General features: G+C 58.7%; 2 protein-coding genes across 6 annotated transcripts; one reads left to right on the forward strand and one right to left on the reverse strand.

The window, feature by feature from the left end:
* Positions 1-596: 596 nt before the first annotated feature.
* On the reverse strand, positions 597-13967 carry SCAF1 (SR-related CTD associated factor 1). 4 transcript variants are annotated; one of them, XM_045441849.1, is made up of 11 exons: positions 13766-13967; positions 10954-11067; positions 10648-10705; positions 9814-9908; positions 9449-9549; positions 9243-9358; positions 3672-6509; positions 2947-3029; positions 2498-2716; positions 1327-1455; positions 597-1030 (listed from the first exon to the last, which is right to left on the reverse strand). In XM_045441849.1, exons 2-11 carry the CDS (start codon positions 11059-11061, stop codon positions 839-841), a joined length of 3939 nt encoding a protein of 1312 aa, XP_045297805.1. In that variant the 5' UTR covers positions 11062-11067; positions 13766-13967; the 3' UTR covers positions 597-838. The 4 variants fall into 4 exon arrangements, with proteins under 4 accessions (XP_045297805.1, XP_045297806.1, XP_045297803.1 ...); XM_045441850.1 differs by lacking the exon at positions 13766-13967 and adding an exon at positions 13302-13728; XM_045441847.1 differs by lacking the exon at positions 13766-13967 and adding an exon at positions 11528-13288.
* Positions 13968-15456: 1489 nt separating this feature from the next.
* On the forward strand, positions 15457-19438 carry RRAS (RAS related). 2 transcript variants are annotated; one of them, XM_045441875.1, is made up of 6 exons: positions 15457-15646; positions 17573-17675; positions 17793-17895; positions 17980-18088; positions 18878-18996; positions 19074-19438. In XM_045441875.1, the coding sequence occupies exons 1-6, from the start codon at positions 15494-15496 to the stop codon at positions 19156-19158; spliced, it is 672 nt and encodes a 223-aa protein (XP_045297831.1). In that variant the 5' UTR covers positions 15457-15493; the 3' UTR covers positions 19159-19438. The 2 variants fall into 2 exon arrangements, with proteins under 2 accessions (XP_045297831.1, XP_045297832.1); XM_045441876.1 differs by having other exon boundaries at positions 15458-15646; positions 17573-17660.
* The last annotated feature ends 3815 nt before the right edge of the window (positions 19439-23253 follow it).

The raw sequence follows: 23253 nt of genomic DNA on the forward strand, positions 1-23253 counted from the left end.
GCTCCATGCCCCAGCCCTGAGGCCCACCCACTCCGGTGACCCAGGCCTACTACCTCTCCTCACCACGTCTGGGTTCTGGGTAACGTGGACTGACGAAGGCCAGTGTGGCCCGGACTCCCTGTGTGGCCCTTGCCGCTCTGTGCCTCAGTTTCCCTCTACCTCAGGAGAATGGGTAATATCACCCCAGCCTCGAAGGACTGGTAAAAAGGGAATCCAACTAAACGGGGGACAAAAGTCCTGTTGCTGAGGCAATTCCAGGGCAGACAAATAGCACCCAGGTGCCCTTAGCCTGGAAGACACTGAGCAGGTGGGACCTGGGACCCCAACCTCCCACCCGCCACCATTTTCTGTCAACAGCAACCACTTGCTATGTAGCTGATATGGCGGTTCTAAGTACGTTACTTGCCTGGGTCTTCGTCCTTGTAACACCCACTTCAAGGATCAGGAAACTGAGGCCCAGAGAGGGAAAAGCACTTCCCCCGAGTCACACCTTGCTAACCACCCTCAGACCTGGGTCAGACCTGGGCAAGTCTCTTCCCAACCCTTTCCCAAACTGGTCTCTGAAAAGAAAGGGCTGAAATCATGGGGCTCGGGGCTAACATTTCATGAAATCTTTAATGAAACTGGGGGAGGGGCACAAACAGAAGGGAGGGGCTATGGGGACAGGCTTGGGGGCAAGGGGCACAGGGCCGGGCAGGGCAGGGGGCTCTCCTCTTCCCTGCAGCAACCCTCCCCCAATCATCCCACTGACGGGGCGGGGGAGGGAAGTGGGGAGGTGGAGCCATAAATACGTCCAGAATTCCAAAGAGGCGAAGGAGGGAAGGGGTGGCCGAGGGTCTCAGAGAGGGGGCAAGGGCAGGCCTGGGCCACCCTTGTCAGGGGGTCCAGGCTCCTTGGGCGGCCGCGGGGGCCCTGGGGGGTCCCCCGGCTTGCGGCCATGCTTGCGGAAGTAGCGGTAGCGTTGGACGTAGGCCCGCACCAAGTTGCTCACCTTCACTGGGTTGATCTCCCCGCTTTTGCTGTGGCAGATCTAGGGGGTGAGAGGCAGCTGTGGTCACCTCCAGCTCCCCAGGGTCCCCTCCACCTGGACTGCTGACTGCTGAGCACAGCTGCGAACTGGGATGGGAGCCGCTCCCCCAGATTCCGGACCGACACCCCTACGTGTCCCCCTGATGTCAGTGGGACAGGCCCAGGTGGGCTTGAGCAAATCCTGTCCCCTCCTCACCTTCCACACTGACCCACCATCCCCGGCTCCCCATGCAATGCATGCACGTCTCCTTCTTGTCCTCTCCCCACTTCTGTGGATCTGTCCCCCCTGGGCCCCACCTTGTGGACAGCCTTCCTCAGGATGTCCTTGTACTCCTCCTTGGTGATGTCCTTCTTCTGATAGTACGGCTTGATGGCCAGCTTCACCTCCTCCACTGCCCTCTCCTGCGTGTGCAGCTTCTTCAGATACTGGCAGAGGGGGTGACGGGGGGGGAAGGAGGGACAGCAAAGGCCGGATGAGTTCCTGCGGAACCCCAGGCCTCCACTCACCTGCCTGCCAGCTCAGCCTCCTTGACACATCCAGCTACTCCTGGAGGTGGAGGTCCTGCTCAGGATCTGCCCTGTGTTATCCTTGCTGCGGTCACCCCAGACCACAGGCCAGGCCGGGCCTCTGAACATCACTTGAACATCACCTAGGTTGGACCTGGGGCTATCCCCGGTGGCCTTGAGCAGGACACGTATGTCCACTGCCCATACAAAATTTACACGAAGTAAGATGGGGCGCTTGGGTGGCTCAGTTGGTTGAGTGTCCGACTTCGGCTCAGGTCACGATTTCACAGTTTGGTTCAAGCCCCGCATCGAGCTCTATGCTGGCAGCTCAGAGCCAGGAGTCTGCTTCAGATTCTGTGTCTCCCTCTCTCTCTGCCCCTCCCTCACTTGTGCTCCCTCCCTCTCTAAAATAAATAAATAAACTTAAAAAAAAAAAAAAAAAATTACACAAAGTAAGAAATAGGCAACACCATCATCTGGCAATTGGCTGTTTGACCAGAATGACCTTTTTGGACCTGACCGAAAGGAAAACCGGCCTGAGGCCTGTGAGCAGAAGCCAGATGTAGCTGAATGAAAACTGGTTTGTTCCCACTCGTGCATGTGAATCAAAGTTTAGTTCCTTGGGGTGCCTGGGTTCCTTCTTCAGTCGGTTAAGCATCTGGCTTCCACTCAGGTCACCATCTCACTGTTATTGAGTTTGAGCCCTGCATTGGCTCTGTCCTGACTGCTTTGGATTCTGTGTCTCCCTCTCTCCCTCCCCCTCTGCCGCTCACACTCTGTCTCTCACTCTCTCAAAAATAAATACACATTGAAAAAAAATGTTAGTTCCATACAATTCAACGACTTCTGTTTCATCTGAGTTCCCACCTGTTGGCATCAGCCTGCTATTCTGCTTGGGCCCCTGCACTTCAGCATCTGCAAAACTGTCACCATCAACCCACCTCTCCCAAACCCAGCTCACCTTGTCTGTGTCCCCACGTCCCTCGGAGCTGCTGCTGCCCTCTCGCTTGTCAGATGCTGCAGCCAGCCCAGTGGGGGTGGGAGGGGTAGAGCCGCAGCCCCCCAGGGGGAGGCTGCCAGGAAGCAGGTAGCTGGAGGGGCCAGGGGGCAGACCCAGAGAGGTGGGCACAGGAGCTGGGGTCACCCCCAGACTGGAGGGTGGCTTTCGGTGGCTGAGGATCTGTCGGAAGACGTTGGAGAGAGGATGAATAAAGGGAGGGGGAGGGAAAGAGGGAACACGTACCCCCCTCCTTCCCACCCTGATTTCCAAATTGTCCCAGAGGCAAGAGGCCCCTCCTCCTGCCGACCCCTTCCTTGTCCCAAGGTCTGCTGAGAATTGTAGTTCCTCTCCTAATCAGAGTCAGGGGACGAGAAGAGGGACCGTGGGGACTCCTCCCCAGAGGGGCCCACCTGGTTGGTGGCCTGGATCAGCTCCTGGGCCTTTGCTCGGCTCGCCAGATTGGCTTCTTCCATCTTGAAGAGAAGTGCAGTCACTGCAAGAGGCAGAGTTGAGGACAAGGACATCAGGAGCTGACGCAAGAGGTCACCTAGGCACCTGCTGCCGTCTTCCCCCCGGGCCCTGGAGAGACCACAGGTTTCGGGCTCGGAACTGGGAAAAGGGGACCTTGGCCAGTGAGAGAACGGCTCTGCACCCCACATATTCTTAGGACTCAAGGTACGCGTGTGGTCTGGGGGGAAATAGGGCCAGGTCATTCAGGGACGAGGTAGCGGCAAAGGGGAGATTCTGTCTCAAGCCCCCTGTGCCCTATTGCTATCCCTTAAGGGACAACGCTCCCTGCTCACCCTGTTCTTCCTGGTCCCTCCACCACACCCAACCTCGTCCACCTCCAGGTGGACCCCAGAACACGGCCCACTCCTCCAGCCTGTGCTGGGCTGGCCACCCCCTCTCCCCCCCACTCACCTGCCTTCTCTCCTCCAGCACAGCCAGACATCTACCAGCCTTCTAGACAGCCCCTCATCAGCCCTCACCCACCCAAGCCCCTCGCAGTCTGGGTCACTGTGCACCCACCCCCTCCAAAGCATCCCCACTGCCTCCAAGCCTGTCCCCACAGGACCTGGTCCTCCCCAATCCTGTCTGTCCCAGCCCGCGCCCCCCCACCCCAGGGCACACTCACAGGCCAGGACACCGCTGGTGGTGCAGTCCACACCAGCAGGCAGGTTCCAGGGCATGGGCGGGGGCAGCGTGGGCAGCTGGGAGACACGGGTAGCCGGCCCATCCTCTGCCCCTGAGTCACCGGCTGTGGACCCCGCGCTAGGGGCAGTGCTCGGGGCAGCTGCGGCCGTGCTGGTGGCCGTGGTGGTGGCAGGCTGCTGCTCTTCCTCCTCCTCCTCTTCCTCCTCCTCCTCCTCTTCCTCCTCCTCCTCCTCTGCCCCGCCTCGGACCCCAGCCTCCTCAGCGGCCTCCTCGGGAAGGAAGGAGACCTCGGGGGTCTTGCAGCTGCTGTCCACGGTCTGGGAGTCCGGTGTGAGTGCAGGGGGGGGAGGGGCTGCCTTAGGGGGCGGGGTGCTAGGGGCCTTGGCCGGCCGCTCTTCCCCGGACCAGGAAGTCTCCTCCACCCCCTTGGCCCCCGCTGCCTGGCTGCAGCTATCCGCCTTGGACTTCTTCAGCGTCACAGGGCCGCCGCTGCCCCCACCGCTGCCCCCGCTGCGGATCTTTTTCCTGGTCTTGGATGGCTTGGTCTTTCCCTTGGTCCCCTTGGCTTTCTTGGCCCCGGCCTTGGCCTTGACCTTGGTCTTTTTGGGCTTGGTGCTGCCCGGAGCTGCTTTGGCCACCTCTGCAGGGGCCCGCTCATCGGGCTTGAGGAAAGGGGAGCGGCTCTCCCGGTCGCGGCTGAACTTGACTCCGATGGAGCCCAGGCCAGCGGATGCGGCCTCCTTGGCCGGCGTGGTGCTGCTGACGCCTTCGCGGATCAGCACCGCCACCTTAGACTGCAGCTTCACCTTCCGGGAGGAGGAGGAGCACGACGAGGAGGACGAGCCGGAGCCGCTGCTGACCGGTGGCTTTGGCGGAGGCCCCGAGGAGGGTGCTGACTCCTTGGGAGGCCGAGCCTTCTTGGATGACCTGTCCCTGTCCCTATCTCTGTCCCTGTCCCGGTCCCGATCCCCCCCATCCAGCGCCTTCCGCCGTGATCCCTTCTCCCGGGAGGAAGAGGAGGAGGAGGCGGCCCCGGAGCGGCGCCGGTCCTTCTCGCCGCTCTTGCCCCCCCGCTCCTCGGCACTCAGTCCCTCTGAGTCGTACAGGACCTCGCGCTTGGGCGACGAGGCCGGGGCCGGCGACGGGCCTCGGGGGTCGGACTTGTCCGGCCGGCCCACGGTGATGGTCCGCTTGATGGCGAAGAGATCGTGGTCCGTGAGGTCCTGGATGGAAGGTGGCACCGCCCCCCTGCGGCGGCTGTCACGCTCTCCGCCCAGGGCGCTGGAGCCGGAGGGCGGCTGAGTGGGCACCGGGGCCTTCTCGCTGTCCCCAGACCGCTTCTCGCCCCGGGACCGCGACCGCTTCTTCTTCTTCTTGCCGCCGCCGCCATCTCGGTGCTTGCCACGGTGCCGCTCGCGCCTCGAGGACGACGACGAGGATGTGGCCGGGGGCGGGGAGGCCGAGCGCCGCCGCCGCCGCCGCTTCTCCCGGGACCGTGACCTGCGGCTGCCCCCGCGGCGGCGGTCGGTGCTGCGCGAGCGGCGGCGAGCGGAGCGGGACCGCGAGCGGCGGCGGGCGGACGACGAGGCGTGAGAGCCCGGCTTGCGGTCCCGGGAGCGGTGCTTCTTGGAGTCCCAGGGGGAGGCCGGGGCCGGCGGGGCAGGCTGCGCGCTGGACGACGACGACGCGGCCTCCTTGGCCTCGCCGCCGCTCCGCTTGCGCTCCCGCCGCGACTTCTTGCGGGTGGGGGGGCCCGCGGGGGGGGCGGCGGCGGCGGCCGGGGAGGGCGAGCGCTGGCGGTAGCGCTCCCGACGCTGGGTCAGGATCTTGCGGCGCAGGTCCAGGCCGCCCCAGCGCGTGTCCGCAGTCGGCGGGGCGGGCGCCGGCTCCCCCAGGTCCACCTGCAGGGCGCCCTCGCCGTCTGACTCGGCGTGCAGAGACAGGAAGTCGTCCCCCTCGGGGGCGCGGGGGGCAGGTGGCGGGGGCGGGGGCGGGGGCTGGGCCGCTGGGGGCGCTGAGGCCGCAGGAGGGGGTCGCGCCGCCCGGCCAGCGGCCCGGAAGAGGGAGACTGCCACCCTGGGCTCCTCCTCCGGCTGGACGATCTCGCCCTCCTCGATCTCGGAGTCTCCCGGTGGCAGCAGGGTTGGCGGGATGGCGGCTCCGCCGGCCGTCACCACCTCCACAGAGACCTTGCCTTCCCGACAGGTCTCCGCCTCCGTCCCCACCACGAAGACGCGACGGCGGGTGGCTCCGTCCACCCTGGTGGAGTCCACCTGTGGAGGCGTTCCAGGGGCCGGAGTCGGTTGTGGGGGCTGGGGGTCCGGGCGGGGGCTCTCATCACCTGGGAAGTCCTGGCTCAGACTGTTGTCATCGTAGATGCCCGCCAGGGTCTCGGAGATGCGGCTGATGCTCTGGGACAAGCCTTCCTCCTCCTCTTCTTCCTCTTCTTCCTCCTCTTCTTCCTCTTCCTCCTCTTCCTCCTCCTCCTCCTCGGGCGAAGGAGTCCCCGCTGATGAGCTGGGGTTGGAGCCAGTGGGCTCGAAGGGGTCGTACTTCTGCTCCGGAGCAGGTGGTGGGGAATAGGCCTCGTCGGTGGGGTGGAAGGGGTCATAGATGTCGAATCGGGGGGCAGGTGGGGCTGGGGGGGCTGGAGGAGGTGGAGGCGGGGGAGGCGAAGGGGAGGAGGATGAGGGGGAAGGGGAGGGGGAGGAGGACGCAGAGGATGGGGCAGGGGGTGGGGCAGGGCCCCCGTCTCCAGTGCCCAAGGTAAGGAGGTGACGGGCACAGGAGGGTCGTGAGGAGTGAGACTGCGGAGACACTGTAAAGGAAAAAAGGAGACAGAGAGCCCCAGTCAGGAACATGTCCTCCTCCCTGGGCCGTGCAGAGGGGGCCGCAGGCCAGTGCCCCGGCCACCACCCCACTCTGGCGGCACCCTGCACTTTGCACGGGACAACTCACAGATGCTCCTAATGACTTCAAGCTGGAGGTACTGCGTCCTTTCAGGAGGAAACTGAGGCACAGAGCACTGCAGTATCTTCCCCAAAGACACACAGCAGGGAGAAGGGGGGATGCAAACAGCCAATGTAGCCACTGAAGCCACTGAGCCTGTGCTCCCATGTCCTGAGATACACACTGGCCTGCAGCCCAAGAACGCCCTGACCAGTGTCACCACAGAAGACACAGGCTAGAGAAGGGTCGCTGGGATTTGAACCTAAGACCGCTGCTCCAGCTGCCTCTTGTGGGAATCTATCCTGTTTCCTGAAGGGAACTGTGGGCGGCTGAGAAGGTGAATCTCCCTCTCGAGAGCCCAGGAAATGGCAGAGCCAGGGAGCCCTGACAGCCGGAGTCCACAACCCACGCACTTCACTCTGTGACGAGCCCCATCTGAGGGGCAACATCCGCTCAGGACTCAAAGACACCGCCAACGGGCGACAGGAACAAGCAGTGTTCGCCCCTCCACATGGGCCAGGCATCGTGCTTTCCTGCCTAACTTCATCTGTCCTCCCGAGACCCTGCTTTCTGAGGATGATGCGGTCTCCATGCCATCAGTCCCACACACGGTGACAACGGACCTGGGCTGCACCTCCGGACACACACACTGGGGTCCAGAGGCCCCACTCAACCACCTACTACAGGGACCCTGAGATGGCAAGGGCACCAGCATGGTCATGTAGACAGTGACAGGACAGCAGGGGCTTACGAGGGCAGTGCCAGGGGTGCCCTGGGTGGCTCAGTCGGGTTAAGCGTCTGACTTCAGCTCAGGTCATGATCTCACAGTTTGTGAGTTCAAGCCCCGCCTCAGGCTCTGTGCTGACAGCTCAGAGCCTGGAGCCTGTCGCAGATTCTGCGTCTCCCTCTCTCTCTCTGCCCCTCCCCAGCTCATACGGTCTGTCAAAAATAAATAAATGTTGAAAAAAAATAAAAAAATAAAAGAGGGCAGTCCCAGAGCCACCTCTCAATCCAATCCTAGGCTCTGGCCCTCACCCGTGACGTGACCAAGGACAAGGAACTCAACCTCTGCCTGCCTTGGTTTCTTCATGTATACAATGGGCATGCACTCATTCATTCAGTACATTTTTGCTGATCGCCTATCTTGTGCCAAGCTGTTTCAGGTACTAGGAACAGAACAGTGAACACAACAGACAAAAGTCTCTGCCTTCAAGAAATCTCCATGAGCCACGCAGAAAAGTCTGCCAACTGCTGAGGGCTGTGGAAGAAAATAAAGCAGGGAGGACGGTGATGAGAGCATTCACACATCGCAGGGATGAGGGGACTAGGTGGGCAGCTGTGTGGAACAAACCAGACTGCGCCCGGCCCCACAAGGACTCGGTGAGCACGAGCTATTCCTACCCTGCTTACGAATTATTACCACCACCAGAAGTGTAAAACACAGACTAGAACGGTCTGGAAATGCAAGACGGCCCCTCCTTTATGTAATCTTTATACGATATGGAATCAAGGATGAGGTTTTTTTTCCTAAAGTTCTTAATAACTTCCAAATGAAGAAAACCACTTCTAGTAAGAAAATAAAACATAACCTCAGCATCTCCCACCAAACAGCTCTTACAGTCCAGATACGACTATATCACCGAAGGCCTGGCACCAAATTCCCAACGCCTTCTGTTCTTGTAAATAAAGTTTTATTAGGACACTGCCACGTCCATTTGTTTATTTATCCTGTAGGCCTTCTAATTTTAAAAGAAACGAAGAGCTTTTGGGGGGTTCCCCAAGGGCGTGGTGGGCCCTGAGTACAACACCCCCTGAGCCGAACGGACAAGACATTTCGCAGCTATAAAAAAAGGACAAGGGAAACCGAAACGGGCACAGCGTGTGTGAGCCACAGTCGGCTGCGAAACAGTCACTTCTGGCTGACCGCGCCGACCTCTCCTCTCCATCCCTCCCAACTGTGGATGCACATGAAGTGGGGGGGGGGGGGGGGGGGAGTCTAAACCAGGGATTCCCACCAGGGTCCTGGGGGCTGGAAACCTCACCGAGGAACTGGTTAGAAATGCAAAATTCCCGGGCCCCACCCCGGACCCACTGAATCAGAGATCCTAGGAGTAGGCCCAGGGACCCATGTATCGACAAAGTCCTCCTCCTCGTGACTCTGATACCCGCCCAAGTCTGAGAAGCTCTACTCTGCTCACAGGGCTTAACACTTAAAGAGACCTGGGCTACAGGCTCAGGGCCCAGGAGCACCACTCATCTACTGGCTGTACCACCTTAGACTTCCCTTTTTCAGGTTCGTCTCCTCTGGAAGATAGAGATGCTAAGAGCCTCCCCCCACCCCACCCCCAATCCCAGGGAGACGAATTCCCAGTGCAGTTACACTGCCACGTAGCGCCCTGGACACGGAGTGCCTCACACGTGCCGGCCAGGACATCAGCATTTGCTGTAGGTACGTCCGTAGGTACATAAAGCCTTGCAGTCCAACAGGCAGAGGCTTAAAGATTTTGTCTAAGTGACAGGATCGCTACTGTTACTACCAACAACAGCTGACTCGTGCAGGACTCCGAGGCCGCCTGCTCAGCTCTGCCCTGGCCCCACATACCCGTTTTGCCTGTCCTCCAGGCCCTGAGACGGGGCAGCAGGCTAGGCACCGGCAGAGGGATGGGATCCCTGTCCCCGATTCGGACCTCGGCCACCAGCTCCAGCATGTCCTCGCTTCTGCAGGGCAGAAGGGGGTGAGTGAGCCTGAAGGAAGCTGCCAGCTCCCCCGCTAAAGGCCTCTCCCACTCCAGCCGCCCAACTACTCACTCGCCAGGCCGAAGGTCCAGGTGGCTGGGAACCCAGGTATCTGGGGGATCCAGAACGCTCACCAGCCCCGCGAGGAAGCTGTCTGCGGCCATGTCCAACACCTGGAATAGGCCGGGAGGGGTTCCAACCCGTCCCTCTCACGTGAGGGCCCACAAATCCCACTTCCCCAGCCCCTAAACCTTCAGGAACCCAGGCATCTGAGAACCCGAGAAAATGCAGAGATCCAGCCAATTCCCTCATCCTGACTTGCCCCCAGGACCCAAGGGCCCGGCCCCAGGGATGATGCCCCCAACCCCTCCAACACTGCAGCTGATCAGCACCCCAACCCCAAGAGTCTGGGCCCCCAGCCCCCTGCTCTTACTCACAGTAGCCGTGTCGGTCCCCCCTGACTCCTGGGAACGGGGCTCTGACCGTGGGCTCCGGCAGCCCCTCCATCGAAGGCCGTGACACCGGGAGCCATCTGGAGAGAGATTTGCATGGGAGATTGGACACAGGGGACGAGACAAGAGACTCTGTGGAGTCAGAGGAAAGAGGAGCCTGCTCGGGCTCTTGAGGAGGGAGCCAAACTCCTGCCTGCTCTCCCCGCCTCCACCCCTCAGCTCCCACCTTGGGGCCCAGAAAGACTTCCCCAGCGCCGTTCTGAGGCGCTCTCACCCACCTGACCTCCTAGCCGCCCTCAGGATGGATTCCAGACAAGCCAGCCTGGCACGAGAGCCTTGCGGTGACACAGGTCCCATGGAGCTCTCCTGCGTCACCTCCTGCTCACACCCCAGGCCTGCCAGTCCCAAAGAACCACAGCTCGGTCCTGCAACACGCCCCTGTGCTGTGTGCCTGCTGGGTGCCTCTGCCTACCAGGCTTTCCTCTTTACCAGACAACAACTTCAGTACATCCTTGGAGACCCAATTCACCGGTCTGCCCCTCTAGGAAGCCTCCCCAGACCCCATCTCCTCCACACTAGCTTAAGTGGGCCTCCTGCACTCTCCTAGTGCCTCGGGGCCACCGCTGCGCCGTGACTGTATCTCCCCTCCACCAGACCGTGAGCCCCTCCAAGTCAGCCATGGGTCCGACCCATCTTTGGCTCCCCGAGCCAGCACAAGGGTGGTACCCGGGAGGCCTCAGAAAGTTTTTAGCAATGCAATTAGGATAAAGAATATGGAGAGATGGGACGGAGGCTAAGAGGAACCAGAACCCATCGTACCTTTATCATTTGGCAGATCCCCCTGCAGGGAACTTCCCACAGCCTGCTGAATGGCCCGCTAGAGAAAAGGTGGAGGGTGGAGGGGGTGGAAAGAAAGGGCAGTCAGGGGACCCGTGCAAATGGTCACAAGCTCTGCTCCTGGGAGACAGCCATTCCAGACACCCCTATAACGAAACTCGAACCCTTCAGAGGAGCCAAGTGTCCAGGCCCTCAGCCCCTCCTCCCCCCAGGGCCCAGGAGCTGGGCCCTGACATCTGCATTTCCAGCCCGTCCCCTCCCTTAGCCCCAGACATCTAGCAGCCTTACCAGGATAAAGGCAGAAGGAGAAAGCGTGGGGTCTCTGTCCGGCGGACCATCGCCCAGATCCTCGCCCGACTCCTCTGTCTTCCCTCGAGACTCATCTTCCTCCTCCATGGTCACCTGGTGGTTGAGGGGGTGAGAGTTTGGAGTGGAGGCAGGGGTGGGGGGTGGTGGAAGGGGCTGGAAGCAGAGGATGGACGCAAGGATCTCCAGGGCCTCCGCCATGGCTTTGACCAAGCATCCTCCTCAGCATACTTCTGCCCTCTACCACCACACGCCAGTCCTTGGGCGAGTCCCAGGCCCTGAGCAGACGTCGCAGAGACCAGAATGGCTCTCTTCCCTTGCCTAGATTTCTACTGCTTCCTTTCTTGCAGGGAGGCCTTCTGGCCTCCTATTTCAACACTCCACTCCCCAGTCTCCACTTAAAGCTTCCCCCACAACCAAGCTTTAAGACCTCCCTGCCTGCCCCCACGTTGGCTGATGTTTTTCCCAGTTGAGTTGTGATTTCAAATACTGGGTCCCGCAGGCCCCTAAACTCTCCTCTCCCAAACTGAGATACGTGCCAGTGTACTGAGTATACCTCAGATACCATGCAACTCCCTAAAGCGGCAACGATTCTCCTCGATGGTGAGGGACCAAAAAAAAAAAAAAAAAAAATTGGTTCATACACAAAAAATGGAGCTACAAGAGTGATGTACAAAACCAACACCAGACCGAAAACACTACTTTCAGAAAGGCATGCGGAGGACATCCACCTATCACCAATCTGCCCATTGTGGGAGATCATGGCTAAAGCCTTCATGAGGTCACAGAAATTCTCAGATCATTCGGAGGTTGAAAGATTAACCTTCAGACTGGTGGGCGTCTCGATTAGGTCTTCAGAAAGCAGGAGTACTCCAGCTGCAAGCTTCCTTAGAACCATCCAATCTGCTACTGTGAAAACACTATCCGGGTCTCCAGAGTTCCCAGAAACCTTTAAAACCCCTGACTCTTTACGCTTCTCTGTAGACGGGCACCACAAGAGTATCTACCTCCAAGAAGGGCGGTAAGAACTGAAAGCAAAGGGACTTTCTGCTACAGAGTTAGCACAGCCCAAGCGCTCAATACAAAATAACAAAAATTAGCTTCAAGGCCCAGGTTTACCGCACATCTACCTCCCCCATTCTCCCAGCTGCACACCTGCCAAGCAAATGCATCGGTCCTGGTCTCCTTCCTACCACAGCTTTCCAAGCTCTGCCCAAGCTCCCACAGGCCACCTCCCAGACAAGAGCCTGTGGCTCCTTCACTAACTCCCACTAACATGTCCCGCCTTGTTAAACCCCTGTGGACAGTTCCCAGCCCTGGAGCTGCTCTCCAGCACCTCTGGGAAAAGCGCATGTTACGCAGAACAGTGACTGCCACATAACAGGGGCCTTAGTCAAGACCTGCTGAGGACAGACACACAGATCCCCAAGCCCTCCGCGGGGTATGAAGATGCTCCCCTGCCCACTTAGACATGCCCCAGGCTTTGCGGACACATCCACAGTTCTTTCTATCTTTTTGACATGAAAAGGTTCTGCAGACATTGCTAGGTCCCTCTAGATCAGTGTTCCCCAAACTACAGTCTGAGAGCAGTACAGTGCTTTGCAATTAGCTTGTTATAAAAAAATAAAAGTAAATCGAACACAGTTGAAAATTCTTCACGGTGCATCACAAGTAGTACGTGGGAATATTAATTAATGGGACTTTGGCATTAAATACACATGTCAGCATGTCCTAGCTCTTAACACAAAAAATGCACTTCTTACTATAGATCAAGGTCAAAAGAGTCTGAAAAGCATTGCACTAAATGAGTCTCAATGATCCTACAGACTTCCCCAGACTAATGTGGACTAATTCCAACTCTCTATAGCTCCAGGGCAATGCAGAATTTTTATCAACATTTTTCATTTAAATTACATTATAAAGTGCAAGTACATTTGAGCTGGGCAAATTTTCCAATACTCTCCTTTGTCTTGTTCTCCACGCGATTACCCAGCCCCAAAAGGCATTCGAATTGCTCCAGGCATAAAGACTGTACCTTGCAGTCACACTGAAAGCCACCTAGATGGTTCCAGGTCCTTCTAAGTGCCCCCCAGCCTCCTGTCACCCATATTAGACACTCTCAGACGTTAGAGACCCATCCAGGCCTCTCAGCACCCGTCAGTAGTTGCCTCCCTCCCTTGGTGGGCACATCCCACCCCCCTGGGTGGCCCTAAAAGACTTCCTAGCCCTCCAACAGTTCTTCCAGACCCGCTACATGGCCCCAGACCCAGGTAGGTGAGCCGCATCCTCAAGGCAGCCCATGTAGACACTCCCAGTCCTAACAGACATACCCCGGGCGCTATAGATGGCTCTGCAGATACTCCTCTGCTCTTGTAGACCTCCTTCACCCTGGGACATATCTCAAGATCTCAAGATGGCCCCAGAACCCTATAAACAGACCCTAGCTTCGGGTCAGCCCGTAAAGACGATCAACAGTGTCTACAGATATGACCCAGGCCAGCTATGTGATGGAGGGCAGGCTCCAGTCTCAGTCCAGGCCCGGTGGACATCCCCAGTCCTCTCGGGGACGCCCCGTAGATGCCCCCCGGAACCCACAGACGCGTCCCGGGGCCTTGAGAAGGCCCCCCGCTCGGCGCCAGGCTCCGCCGCCGCTGCCGGGCCCGAGGCCGCCCCGCTAAATCCGCCAGGCCCCGCGGCGTGTGGGGAGGACCCCGGGACAACTAGCGACCCGACTCCGCCCCGCCCACCCCGATAGGCCCGAGCCCCGCGGCCCAGACTGCCGCCGCCATCTTACCCCGCCGCTCGGGCTGCGGCTCCGGCCCCGGCGCGGGGCGGGGCGGGCTGGGGGGGCTCGCGAGCAGAGGGAGGAGAGGGGCGGAGCTAAAACGCCGCCGAGCTTGCCGGGACTTCAAGTACCGAGCACGGTGCCGTGAAGGCTGGTGGGAAGGCTCCGGACTCAATTTCCCAGCAACCAATGGGGCACATAGGCATGAGCGCGCGCGACGGACGCCGGGAGGCGTAGTCCGCACGTCGCCTCCGTCGCGCGGGGACAGCAAGGAGGTGAGAGGTGAAGTGGGCGGGGTTGCGGCAGCCCGCGACAAGGCCCCACGGTGCCCTGCGCGCGCGCGGAAAGAGCTGCGGAACAGGAAGTGATGTAAGACCACTCAGCCCGACCGCCGCAAGGGAATTGTAGTTCCGAGGAGTGGGAAGTAGAAAAACAGCCGGACTTGCTGAGTTGCCCCGCCCACTTTCTGGGGATCCCAGAATCCCGATCTCCTAGTCCTCTCTAAATTTAGAACCAAGGAGCCTGACGTACAACCTCCTCCTCATTTAGGACGGAAAAGTCCAAATTCTGATTCCTCTCATTCAGCAGAGAAGCCTGGACTCCCTATTTCCCTCCTGTCTGGGACTTGGGAGTCCGACCACTTCTTCCTTCCAACCAGGAGTCTGGCCCTCAGGCCCTTCCTTCCTCAGACCATTGCTGATCTCCAGCTCGTACTTTACACAGACACAAGTGTTCGGGCTCCCCACCTGAATTCCCTCGGATCCAGAATTCTGAATCCCCGAACCCAACCCCTGAACCCAAGAGTCAGGGCCCCCAGCTCCCTCCTTTACGGAATCCAGTAGTAAAGACTCCCAGATCCCCTCCTCCCCGGGACCCAGGATTCCAGGCCTCCATCCTCATTCTCTCCGAGAGACTCGAAAGCCTGGGCCCTCAGCTACTTCCTCCTTCAAGCCTCAGAAATCCTGGCCCTAGGCCCTTCATGACTCGGCCACCCCGGCTTGGGCGAGCTGGCTCAGGGATCAGGAATGCAGTGATCTCACGGCCCCTCCCTGTCCCGTTACGCGGCTGTCCCCCCTCCAGGGCCCCATCTCCCCTCCCAGTCTGCCTTCCGCTTGGCTGGGACTCCGGGAACCGGAAGCCTGGGTCCCTTAGCGGGCGGAGACTCCAGCGTCCAGCCTAGACACCCAGGTCGGAAGCCTGGCTAGGATCCCAGGACGTAGGTGGAGCTTCCCCTCAAGACCCACTCCTTCCTCCGAGCGCGCCTATATACGGCCGCGCGCGGGTCCACGAGCCCCGCCTAGTAAAACGAAGCCTCGGGGACGGTGCCCTGAGAAGCAGTCTCCGGGCTCTTCATTTGCATAGCACCTCCCCGAATGATCTTCCCGACCCGTCGGTCGAGAGAGTGAGAGCGCTTATTAGCATAGCCCCGCCCCCAGGGGCCCGCCTGCTGAGAGCGCGTGGCGCTGCCCTGGGTGAGCACAGTTCTTTCATTAACATACTCCCGCCCCATTTGGAATTCCCCTTCACAGCGAAAGCCTTTCCCCTTCCCTTATTAGCATAGCTCCTCCTTTTCCCTGGCCTTGCCTCCTCCCAAGTGTCCCAAGACTCGAGTCCTTCTCTCCGGAGCTCATGATTATGCAGTAGCCTTATTAGCGCGGCCCGCCCCTAGGCCCCGCCCGGCTTCCCCCCCCCCCCCCCCCCCCAGGCAGTAGCGGCGGCGGCGGCAGCGGTGGCGACATGAGCAGCGGGGCGGCGTCCGGGACTGGGCGGGGGCGGCCCCGGGGCGGGGGGCCGGGGCCCGGGGACCCCCCACCCAGCGAGACACACAAGCTGGTGGTCGTGGGCGGCGGCGGCGTGGGCAAGAGCGCACTGACCATCCAGTTCATCCAGGTAGTGGGCCCTCACCCGGGGGGTGTCCCCGGGACCCAGAACTGAGCTCTTTCTGAGACCCCTATTTCCCCTCGATCCATCACTGAGCACCTCTTATGAGACCTTCTAATCTTAAAAACCCCCCTCAGATCGTGACCCTGAGCCCTCCCAGGGCCTCCACCCCTTCCACCCCCCTACACAAGGGGCATATACTGGCATCCTGAAACCCACCATCCCTCCTCCCAGTACCCTGCTTCCCTGCTGACCTGGGCATCTCCTGGGAGCATCCTACATCCAGAAGTCACCCCATTTAGACCCTAAGCACTCTCATAGGGGCCCCCACCCCCAGGTGCCACCTTCTCCTACCTGAGCCCCATCTCCCCCAAACCCCAGATCCCAGCTTCCTGCCTGAGCCACCCAGAGCCTAACTGGGAGATTACCCCAGCCTAGATGCTTAGCTCCCTCAGAATCTAGAAATTATGCCCAGACTGCCTGGGACCCATCTGGGACCATCCAGTCCTGAGAGAGGCACTCTTAGACTCAAGGGATTTCAGAAACATCAGTGCCCCTTGGCCATTGCAGAGAACTGTAAGACTACAAGTCCTGGGGATCCCCCATCCCCCAAGACCCAGACCTCCCCCCTCTCCCCAGGGAAACCACCCGCTCGTCCATCTTGAATTTTCCTCCACTCTAAATCCTTGAGCGCCTCTCCGAAACCTTGGCTAGCCCCCAAATCATCTCCATCTAGGAAGCCCCAGATTCTTGACCCCCCTGGAAAGACCTGCTCTTTGAGAGTTTCTTTGACCCTATAAATGCATCTCAGGGTGTTTGAGACTCTCTAGATATGCACCTATATTCTATGACAAACCTCCCAAAAGTGCACCTTGGGGCTCTCCCCCGTTCTCACTCCTGAGCTTCTCCAGTTGTGTTCTGAAGACACGCCCCTAGTCCCCCCATGGGGGGGCCTGGTCCTACACCCTCCCTTCAGGACAAGCCCTCACCAAGCACCCCCACCCCCCACCAACAGACAGGATGCAGCCCTCAGAGCCCCAGCTGCCAGATCACCCCTTCTCTCCTGAAAGATCCACCCCTGCCCAGGAAACCTTCACCCCATTCCCAAGGGAAACCCTCCCACCTTAGAAAAACCTTAAAAAGTAGGTATCTGTTTCTGAGATGCTACCGCAGAGGCCCCTGGGCCCCAGACCCCTTGAGAGCCCCCAGCCAGTGCCTGCATGGACGCCCTGGCCTATATAGAAAAAGGCCTCAGCCCTGGGCCCCTTGCACCCAGGGGCAGACCCAAAGCTGGCCAAAGGCCTGGCTGGAGGCTGGCCTGACCCAGGCAGGAAGGGAGGGGCCCAGACTTTGGGCGGGGCAGTTTCTCTACTGCTGGATTGGAACTGGGACCTTCCCCTGGGAGGAGACACTAGAAGCTGTGGAGGAGGAGGAGGGGAGGGAGGAGGAAGAAGGAGAAAAAAAGAGGGAAGGGGAGGAGGAGGAGGAGGGAGAGATCTAGCCAGGCAGATATTCTGGACAATAACAGCTCCCAATAACTGAGCACCTACTATATCCAGGCCATACATTAAATGCTTAACAGGAATTTCCCCGAAGCTCACAAATACTGGATTAAGTGAGTCCTATTTTTATCCTTAATTTCCAAATGAGGAAATTGAGGTTCAGAGAGGGGAAGTGATTTGTTCAATGCTGCACAGCCAGGACATAATCATGATGTAGGAGATGTATTTTATACTAGAAAGAGAGGACCAGGAGAGATTCAGAAAGGAGACAGGGTAGGGTGGGAGGAAGGGACAGAGACCCACAGAGAGAGGAACGGGGACCCAGAAAGAAGAGGGGGAGGCAGAGAAAGGCAGAGCCCAGGGGCAGGGCTACATCATCTGTGCTGCAGCACTGAACGAACAGCAGTAACAGTGTCTTCTCCCTCCCCACCAGTCCTACTTTGTGTCTGACTATGACCCAACCATCGAAGACTCCTATACGAAGATCTGCACTGTGGATGGTGTCCCGGCCCGGCTGGACAGTGAGGGCGAGGGAGGCAGGGAGCGGATGGGGGGATGGTGGTGGGGCTGAGGGCTCCTGGCGGGGGGTGGGTGGGTGGGGGCGGCCAGTGGGAACCCCATCCCCAAGGCAGCCCCTCTCTGCCCGTCTGCAGTCCTGGACACTGCAGGCCAGGAGGAGTTCGGTGCCATGCGGGAGCAGTACATGCGCGCCGGCCACGGCTTCCTGCTGGTGTTTGCCATTAACGACCGGCAGAGGTGAGGAGTAGAGGGCGGCGGAGCGGGGGTGGGGCGTGGGGCGGGGAGGGCGGCTAGACCTCACACCTCTGGCTTCATCCGCAGTTTCAACGAGGTAGGCAAGCTTTTCACGCAGATCCTCCGAGTGAAGGACCGAGACGATTTCCCCATCGTGTTGGTTGGGAACAAGGCAGATCTGGAGACACAGCGCCAGGTCTGGGACACCCCCCCCTCTCCCTGCCCCACCCCGGGGGACCGCATCTCAAGCCTGGGAGGCTCCTTCCTGGGCTGCCTCCTCCAGCTCCCCTGGTCCTGCTCCCTCCACGGTCACACGCCATCACTAAATGTGTTGCTCCCAAGTTGGATCTCCTGAGTTCCCAGCCTTGCACACAGGACTTCCCAGGAGAGATGGCTGGACGGCAAAAAGGGCACCTGCCCCCCATCCCCAGGTCAGCCAGCCCCAACTCTGCTCCGTCGCCACCTCTAGTCAGCCTCCCACCCTGCCCCCCACTGCGCTGGCCCCTTCCCTGCTCACCACCCTCCCTGGCTCCCCAGCGCCCCCAGGAGAGAACTCCAGCTCTTCCACAAGAGGTGATACCCACCGTGTCTGGTCCCTTCCTTTCTGTTCTCTCCACTTCCTATACACAGAGACTACGTGATTTCCACACAGAACTCATCTTTTAGATCAAGCTTTGGGGGGGGGGGGTCCAGCCTTCTGAGCCTTGCTGAGGCCTCTCCAGGGAACACCCAGACTTCTCTGCGGGGGGGGGGGAACTCAGTTATCTGACGTTCAGAAGGACAAACGTCTCCAGAGCCTTCCCTGACTACTTAGGTGGTGCTGAGCCCTCTTGGCATGTCCCCCGTGATCCTCTGGGAGCTTTTCCCTTGAGCCCCCGCACTGCGTAACCCCCATGAGAGCATATAGTGTGATTTTCCGCCTCCCTCGGTTGGGACCCACTCTGAGTGCAGACACCCGACTCCTTCCCGTGTCCCCCCCTCCCAGGTCCCCCGATCTGAAGCCTCTGCCTATGGCGCCTCCCACCACGTGGCCTACTTTGAGGCCTCGGCCAAACTGCGCCTCAATGTGGACGAGGCCTTCGAGCAGCTGGTGCGGGCCGTACGGTGAGCGGAGCTCCTCCCCTTCCGGGCATCCTGGTCCTCAGCTCCTGTGACCCAAACTCACTAGCTCCTTCCCACAGGAAGTATCAGGAACAAGAGCTCCCGCCCAGCCCACCCAGCGCCCCCAGGAAGAAGGACGGGGGCTGTCCCTGTGTCCTCCTGTAGCCCCGGCGGCGGCGTGAGAGGAGCAACCAGCACCAGCTCTTGGGACCAGCTGCCCTCACCGAGCCTCAGTTTCCCCATCTGGGTTTCCCAGGATACACTACACCCCCATCTGTAATTCCTGGCTTCCTCCAGGACATCGCCACTGTGTGCCTTCTGCCAATATGCCTCCTTTCCCCACCCGAGCCCCTTGTTGGGGTGAGGGGCTCCCGGGCATCCGGGTCACTGCTGTATATAACTCCCCTCTCCACCCCTAGGGAAATAAACGTCACTGCCAATGTCAGAAAATGCTTTTTAGAACGGTTCAGGGGTGGCGGGTGAACTCAGGGCACACCTACAACCATCCCATCTACAACCCTTTGCTTCTTGGGGAGGGAGGTGGGCAGGGGCCAGAGAACAAGCCAAGCAGGTGTCTGGACTCCTGCTTCATCTTCAACGGGACCACTCTGCCTTTTGTGTTTTGGTGGCACGGGGTTTAACATCTGAAATGTTTTTTGGGCTTTTTTTCCTCTTTGCTGTAAAGTTCTAGAACAGTACTGTTCAACAAGGTGGCCAGTAGCTACAGGCAGGTTTTGAAATTTATTGGATCGTGGTGTTCCAGAAGATTCCAGAATCTTGGAAACAGGCAGCCACTACAAACCCTGCCTGCCTCCTAACCACCCCCAATACATATTGAGAAAGACATTTTGGCTGCAGAAAGAAGGGACAGGTGGGTGGAATGGTGTCCAAGCAGCTGGCTGGCAAGTTCTCAGTTCCAGAAAGTTCCCAATTGGGCTGACTTCAGAGTCCAAACCCTCAATGACCTGGGGGCCAGCGTAGACACATCTCATTTGAGCATATGTCCTAGGAAGGGCTGAAGCGTGGGGCATCATAAGGCCACCCAAACAAGTTGCTAACTCGCTTGTTTGGGAACCCTTGCATGCCCCCCATTCGACCCAGGACCCCCAATTCTGGGCTGTATTTGCTAACCTGGAACGCTGGCGCCAGACCTGGAGACCACCACGTGCCCTGTCTCCCATGCCTGACAAGCGTCCCTGAACCCCAACACCTAGTCCACACACCTCCACTTGAGAACTGTCACCAATGATCTACTCCCTGTCTCCCCGTATCTGCTACGTTTGCACAGAATCTCCAGGCCCGATTCCAAAGTCCTCCCCTCACACCCACCCCAGAACCCACTTCCTGGTTCAAGGGGAGACGAGGGCCCTCAGCAGCACCTCCATCTTCTCAGCCGTAAAATGGGGTAATCACAGAGCTACTTCGGAGAGGTCTTTAGGAACCGGATCTGCACCCAGAAGACAAACACAGAGCTGGGAATATTGTAAATGCTCTTTATCAATGACGGAGGCCCCGCTGTCCTCCTCTTGCCCCAGAACCATGAATGTCCCTCTGTATTCCAGATTCGAGCAATGATTAGCTAAATATCCCTTTCCGGGTTTCATTATCACAGAATCCTTGGCCTGCATTCAACCTTCCGCCTTGGGAATAAGCAAGGCTCCAACGTATTGTGCTACGTGTTCCCTCCCTCTACCCTGACAGGGAGGGAATGGGGGGGTCGGGGTGGAGTGGGGCGGTTCTATCACTTTCCAAACAAGGTCTGACATCGCCACCTAACCCCCGCCAGAGGCGAGGCGCTCTCAGCAGGGGCCAGTGGAGTGCTAGGCTGATGTTCCTCCCTCTCCCTGGGTCCCCCTGTCAACACTGCGTGCACAGGAGACCCGAGTCTTTTTTGCATTGTCGATCAGGGCCAAATTCTTGGCTGGGACACCCTGCTTCTTGAAGGACAAAGATGCACTTCGAAGAGGTGACCAAAGCTACCGCTTACGCCCAGCAAAAGGCACACATACAGACCCACGCGACAACTGGCAGGCCATTTTCGGAAGGCTTGCGATCACCACCGTTCCAGAGCTCGTCAGACAACAGTGAAGAGGCTGGCCTGGCCTAGTTGGCGGCTCCCTAGGCATGTGCATGCCTGTCCCACAGTTCCTGCCCTCCCCTGGGCTCTGGCGGGTCCTGCCAATGATTCGAAGCCTCTCGGGCTTTTGCTGTCCCTCCTTATCCATCTTTGCCATCCTCTTCCCTTTCTGCCATCTCTTGGACTTCCGGCAAGCCCCTTGGGCTCGCCTGCCATGCGGAACGGGAGCTAAAGGCCAGGCGGTGCCAAGTGCATCGAACGCTGTTTTCCTTCACGTTGACAAAGTCCATTTGACAAATGACGAGACTGAGGACAGGGGCTGGGATCCAACTCACCTGGTTAGTGCTGGAGCTGGCATTCAAATTCGGGCAGTTGAATTCCAAGGTCCAACCACAGGGTACTCCTGCCCCCAAAGGGATGATACTGCCCCGCCACCCACCTTCTGAACAGTCCACCCACTTTGTATAGCAGAGCTCCTGGGGGAGATCATGGTGATCTCGGAGGCTTTGGCTCTTATTTGACGGAACATTCCAGAACCTTGAATATGCCACTGCCTCTCAGTGGCTGCACCCCAATGTGCTACAGGCCATGGTTCAAGGACACCGGTGGTCCATCCTGACCCCATCGAACTCAATTCTAGAAAGCCCACGGCCCAGGGGCACCTGGGTGGCTCAGTCGGTTGAGTGTCGGACTCCAGCCTTCAGTTCGGGTCACGATCTCGTGGTTCATGGGTTCGAGTCCCACAGTGGGCTCCACGCTAACAGCGTGGAGCCTGCTTGGACGCTCTCCCCCTCCTCTCAAAATAACTAAATAAACTTAAAAACAAAAGGCCACGGCCCACCACTGAGTCCCATTAAGATCCTTCAGCGTTACCGTAAAACCAGCAGAATCATTAATATTGGCCTAGACGATATCCAAGGTTGTAGAACAAATTGGGGCTCTTCCTCGATTTCACCAGGAAGGGAACCTATCTAGAATGCAGATGGTCTACCCTCAAATCTTACACCAGGTCAACGCCTGCCGCACACCTATCATCACTGCTGAAGCCAGGGTTCTAGAATACCAACAGTCTGTTTTGGACAACTGTCCAGGCTCTAGAATGACAACAGCTTACTCACTACTTTCTAAAGCCAGGTTCCAGTTGACCTCCAAATGTTTAACTCTTTAGAACACTGCTCCTCCAACTTGAGTGTCTATTAGAATCCTCCCAGGATTTTACTAAATAGTGGGTTCTGACTCAGCAGGTCTGAGACTCGGCCCGAGCTGACGTTTTCTAGAAGGTCTCGTGGGACAACGGACATCACTCCAAGGGCGGCAGTCCCGGATCACACTTTGAGCAGCAGCAAATCTCAAGAACCCAGGAATCCATCCACCACTCCGTCTACTGGCCTCTCAACTGCCAGTCTGCTGGTGACCTTGGAGTTTCAGGGTTCAAGAGCACAAGAGACCCACCCTTCAGTCTACATTAGGCAACCCTCAAAAAGCTGGTAAACTCCCTACACCTGCCACAGCCTGTACCGGTTTAAAAACACATCTAAGAATTCCTATCCTTTTCCTTCCTCAAAGCGGAGCTGAATTGCCCTCTGAGTGGGTACTGGGTTTAATAACTCCCTTTCGATGAACAGTATGGATGAAGCAATGGTATATTAGGACATAAAGGTCCTGTGGCTTCCTCCTTGCTCTCTCCCTGGGAAAAGCCAGCTGGCATGCTGTGAGGACACTGAAGCTGCCCCATTGTGGGGTCCACATGGCAAGGAACCGAGGCCTCCGGCCAACAACTGATCTGCACGCCTTAAAAGTAGATCCTTCGAGGTGCCTGGGTGGCTCAGTCAGTTAAGTGTCAGACTTCGGCTCGGGTCACCATCTCACGGTCCGTGAGTTCGAGCCCCGAGTCGGGCTCTGAGCTGACAGCTGGGCGCCTGGAGCCTGCTTCGGATTCTGTATCTTCCTCTCTCTCTGCCCCTCCCCCACTCACGCTCGGTCTCTCTCTCTCTTTCTCTCTCCCTCTCAAATATAAACAACAACAACAAAAGAAGTAGACCCTCCAATCCCAGTCAATCCCTTCGGGTTGCTCTCGCTGACCAGACTATAACCTCACAACAGACCCTGGGACGCAAACCCCCAATTCCTGATCCTCAGAAACCAGAGGATAAAACGTTTCTTGTTTTAGGTCGCTAAATTTT

The sequence above is a fragment of the Leopardus geoffroyi genome, chromosome E2 (genome assembly GCF_018350155.1).
Source record: "Leopardus geoffroyi isolate Oge1 chromosome E2, O.geoffroyi_Oge1_pat1.0, whole genome shotgun sequence".
Classification (NCBI taxonomy): Eukaryota; Metazoa; Chordata; class Mammalia; order Carnivora; family Felidae; genus Leopardus; species Leopardus geoffroyi.

What these genes read in the sequence shown, in the direction of transcription:
- RRAS (XM_045441875.1), top strand. Translation starts at nt 15,494, where the DNA reads ATGAGCAGCGGGGCGGCGTCCGGGACTGGGCGGGGGCGGCCCCGGGGC. An exon ending in GCCATTAACGACCGGCAGAG is followed by an intron (nt 17,896 to 17,979) that starts GTGAGGAGTAGA and finishes CTTCATCCGCAG; the next exon opens with TTTCAACGAGGTAGGCAAGC. An exon ending in CAGCTGGTGCGGGCCGTACG is followed by an intron (nt 18,997 to 19,073) that starts GTGAGCGGAGCT and finishes TCCTTCCCACAG; the next exon opens with GAAGTATCAGGAACAAGAGC.
- SCAF1 (XM_045441847.1), bottom strand. Translation starts at nt 11,749, where the DNA reads ATGAAGGCTTTAGCCATGATCTCCCACAATGGGCAGATTGGTGATAGG. An exon ending in CTGGACCTTCGGCCTGGCGA is followed by an intron (nt 9,359 to 9,448) that starts GTGAGTAGTTGG and finishes TCTGCCCTGCAG; the next exon opens with AAGCGAGGACATGCTGGAGC. An exon ending in CACCAGCGGTGTCCTGGCCT is followed by an intron (nt 3,030 to 3,671) that starts GTGAGTGTGCCC and finishes TGCCTCTTGCAG; the next exon opens with TGACTGCACTTCTCTTCAAG.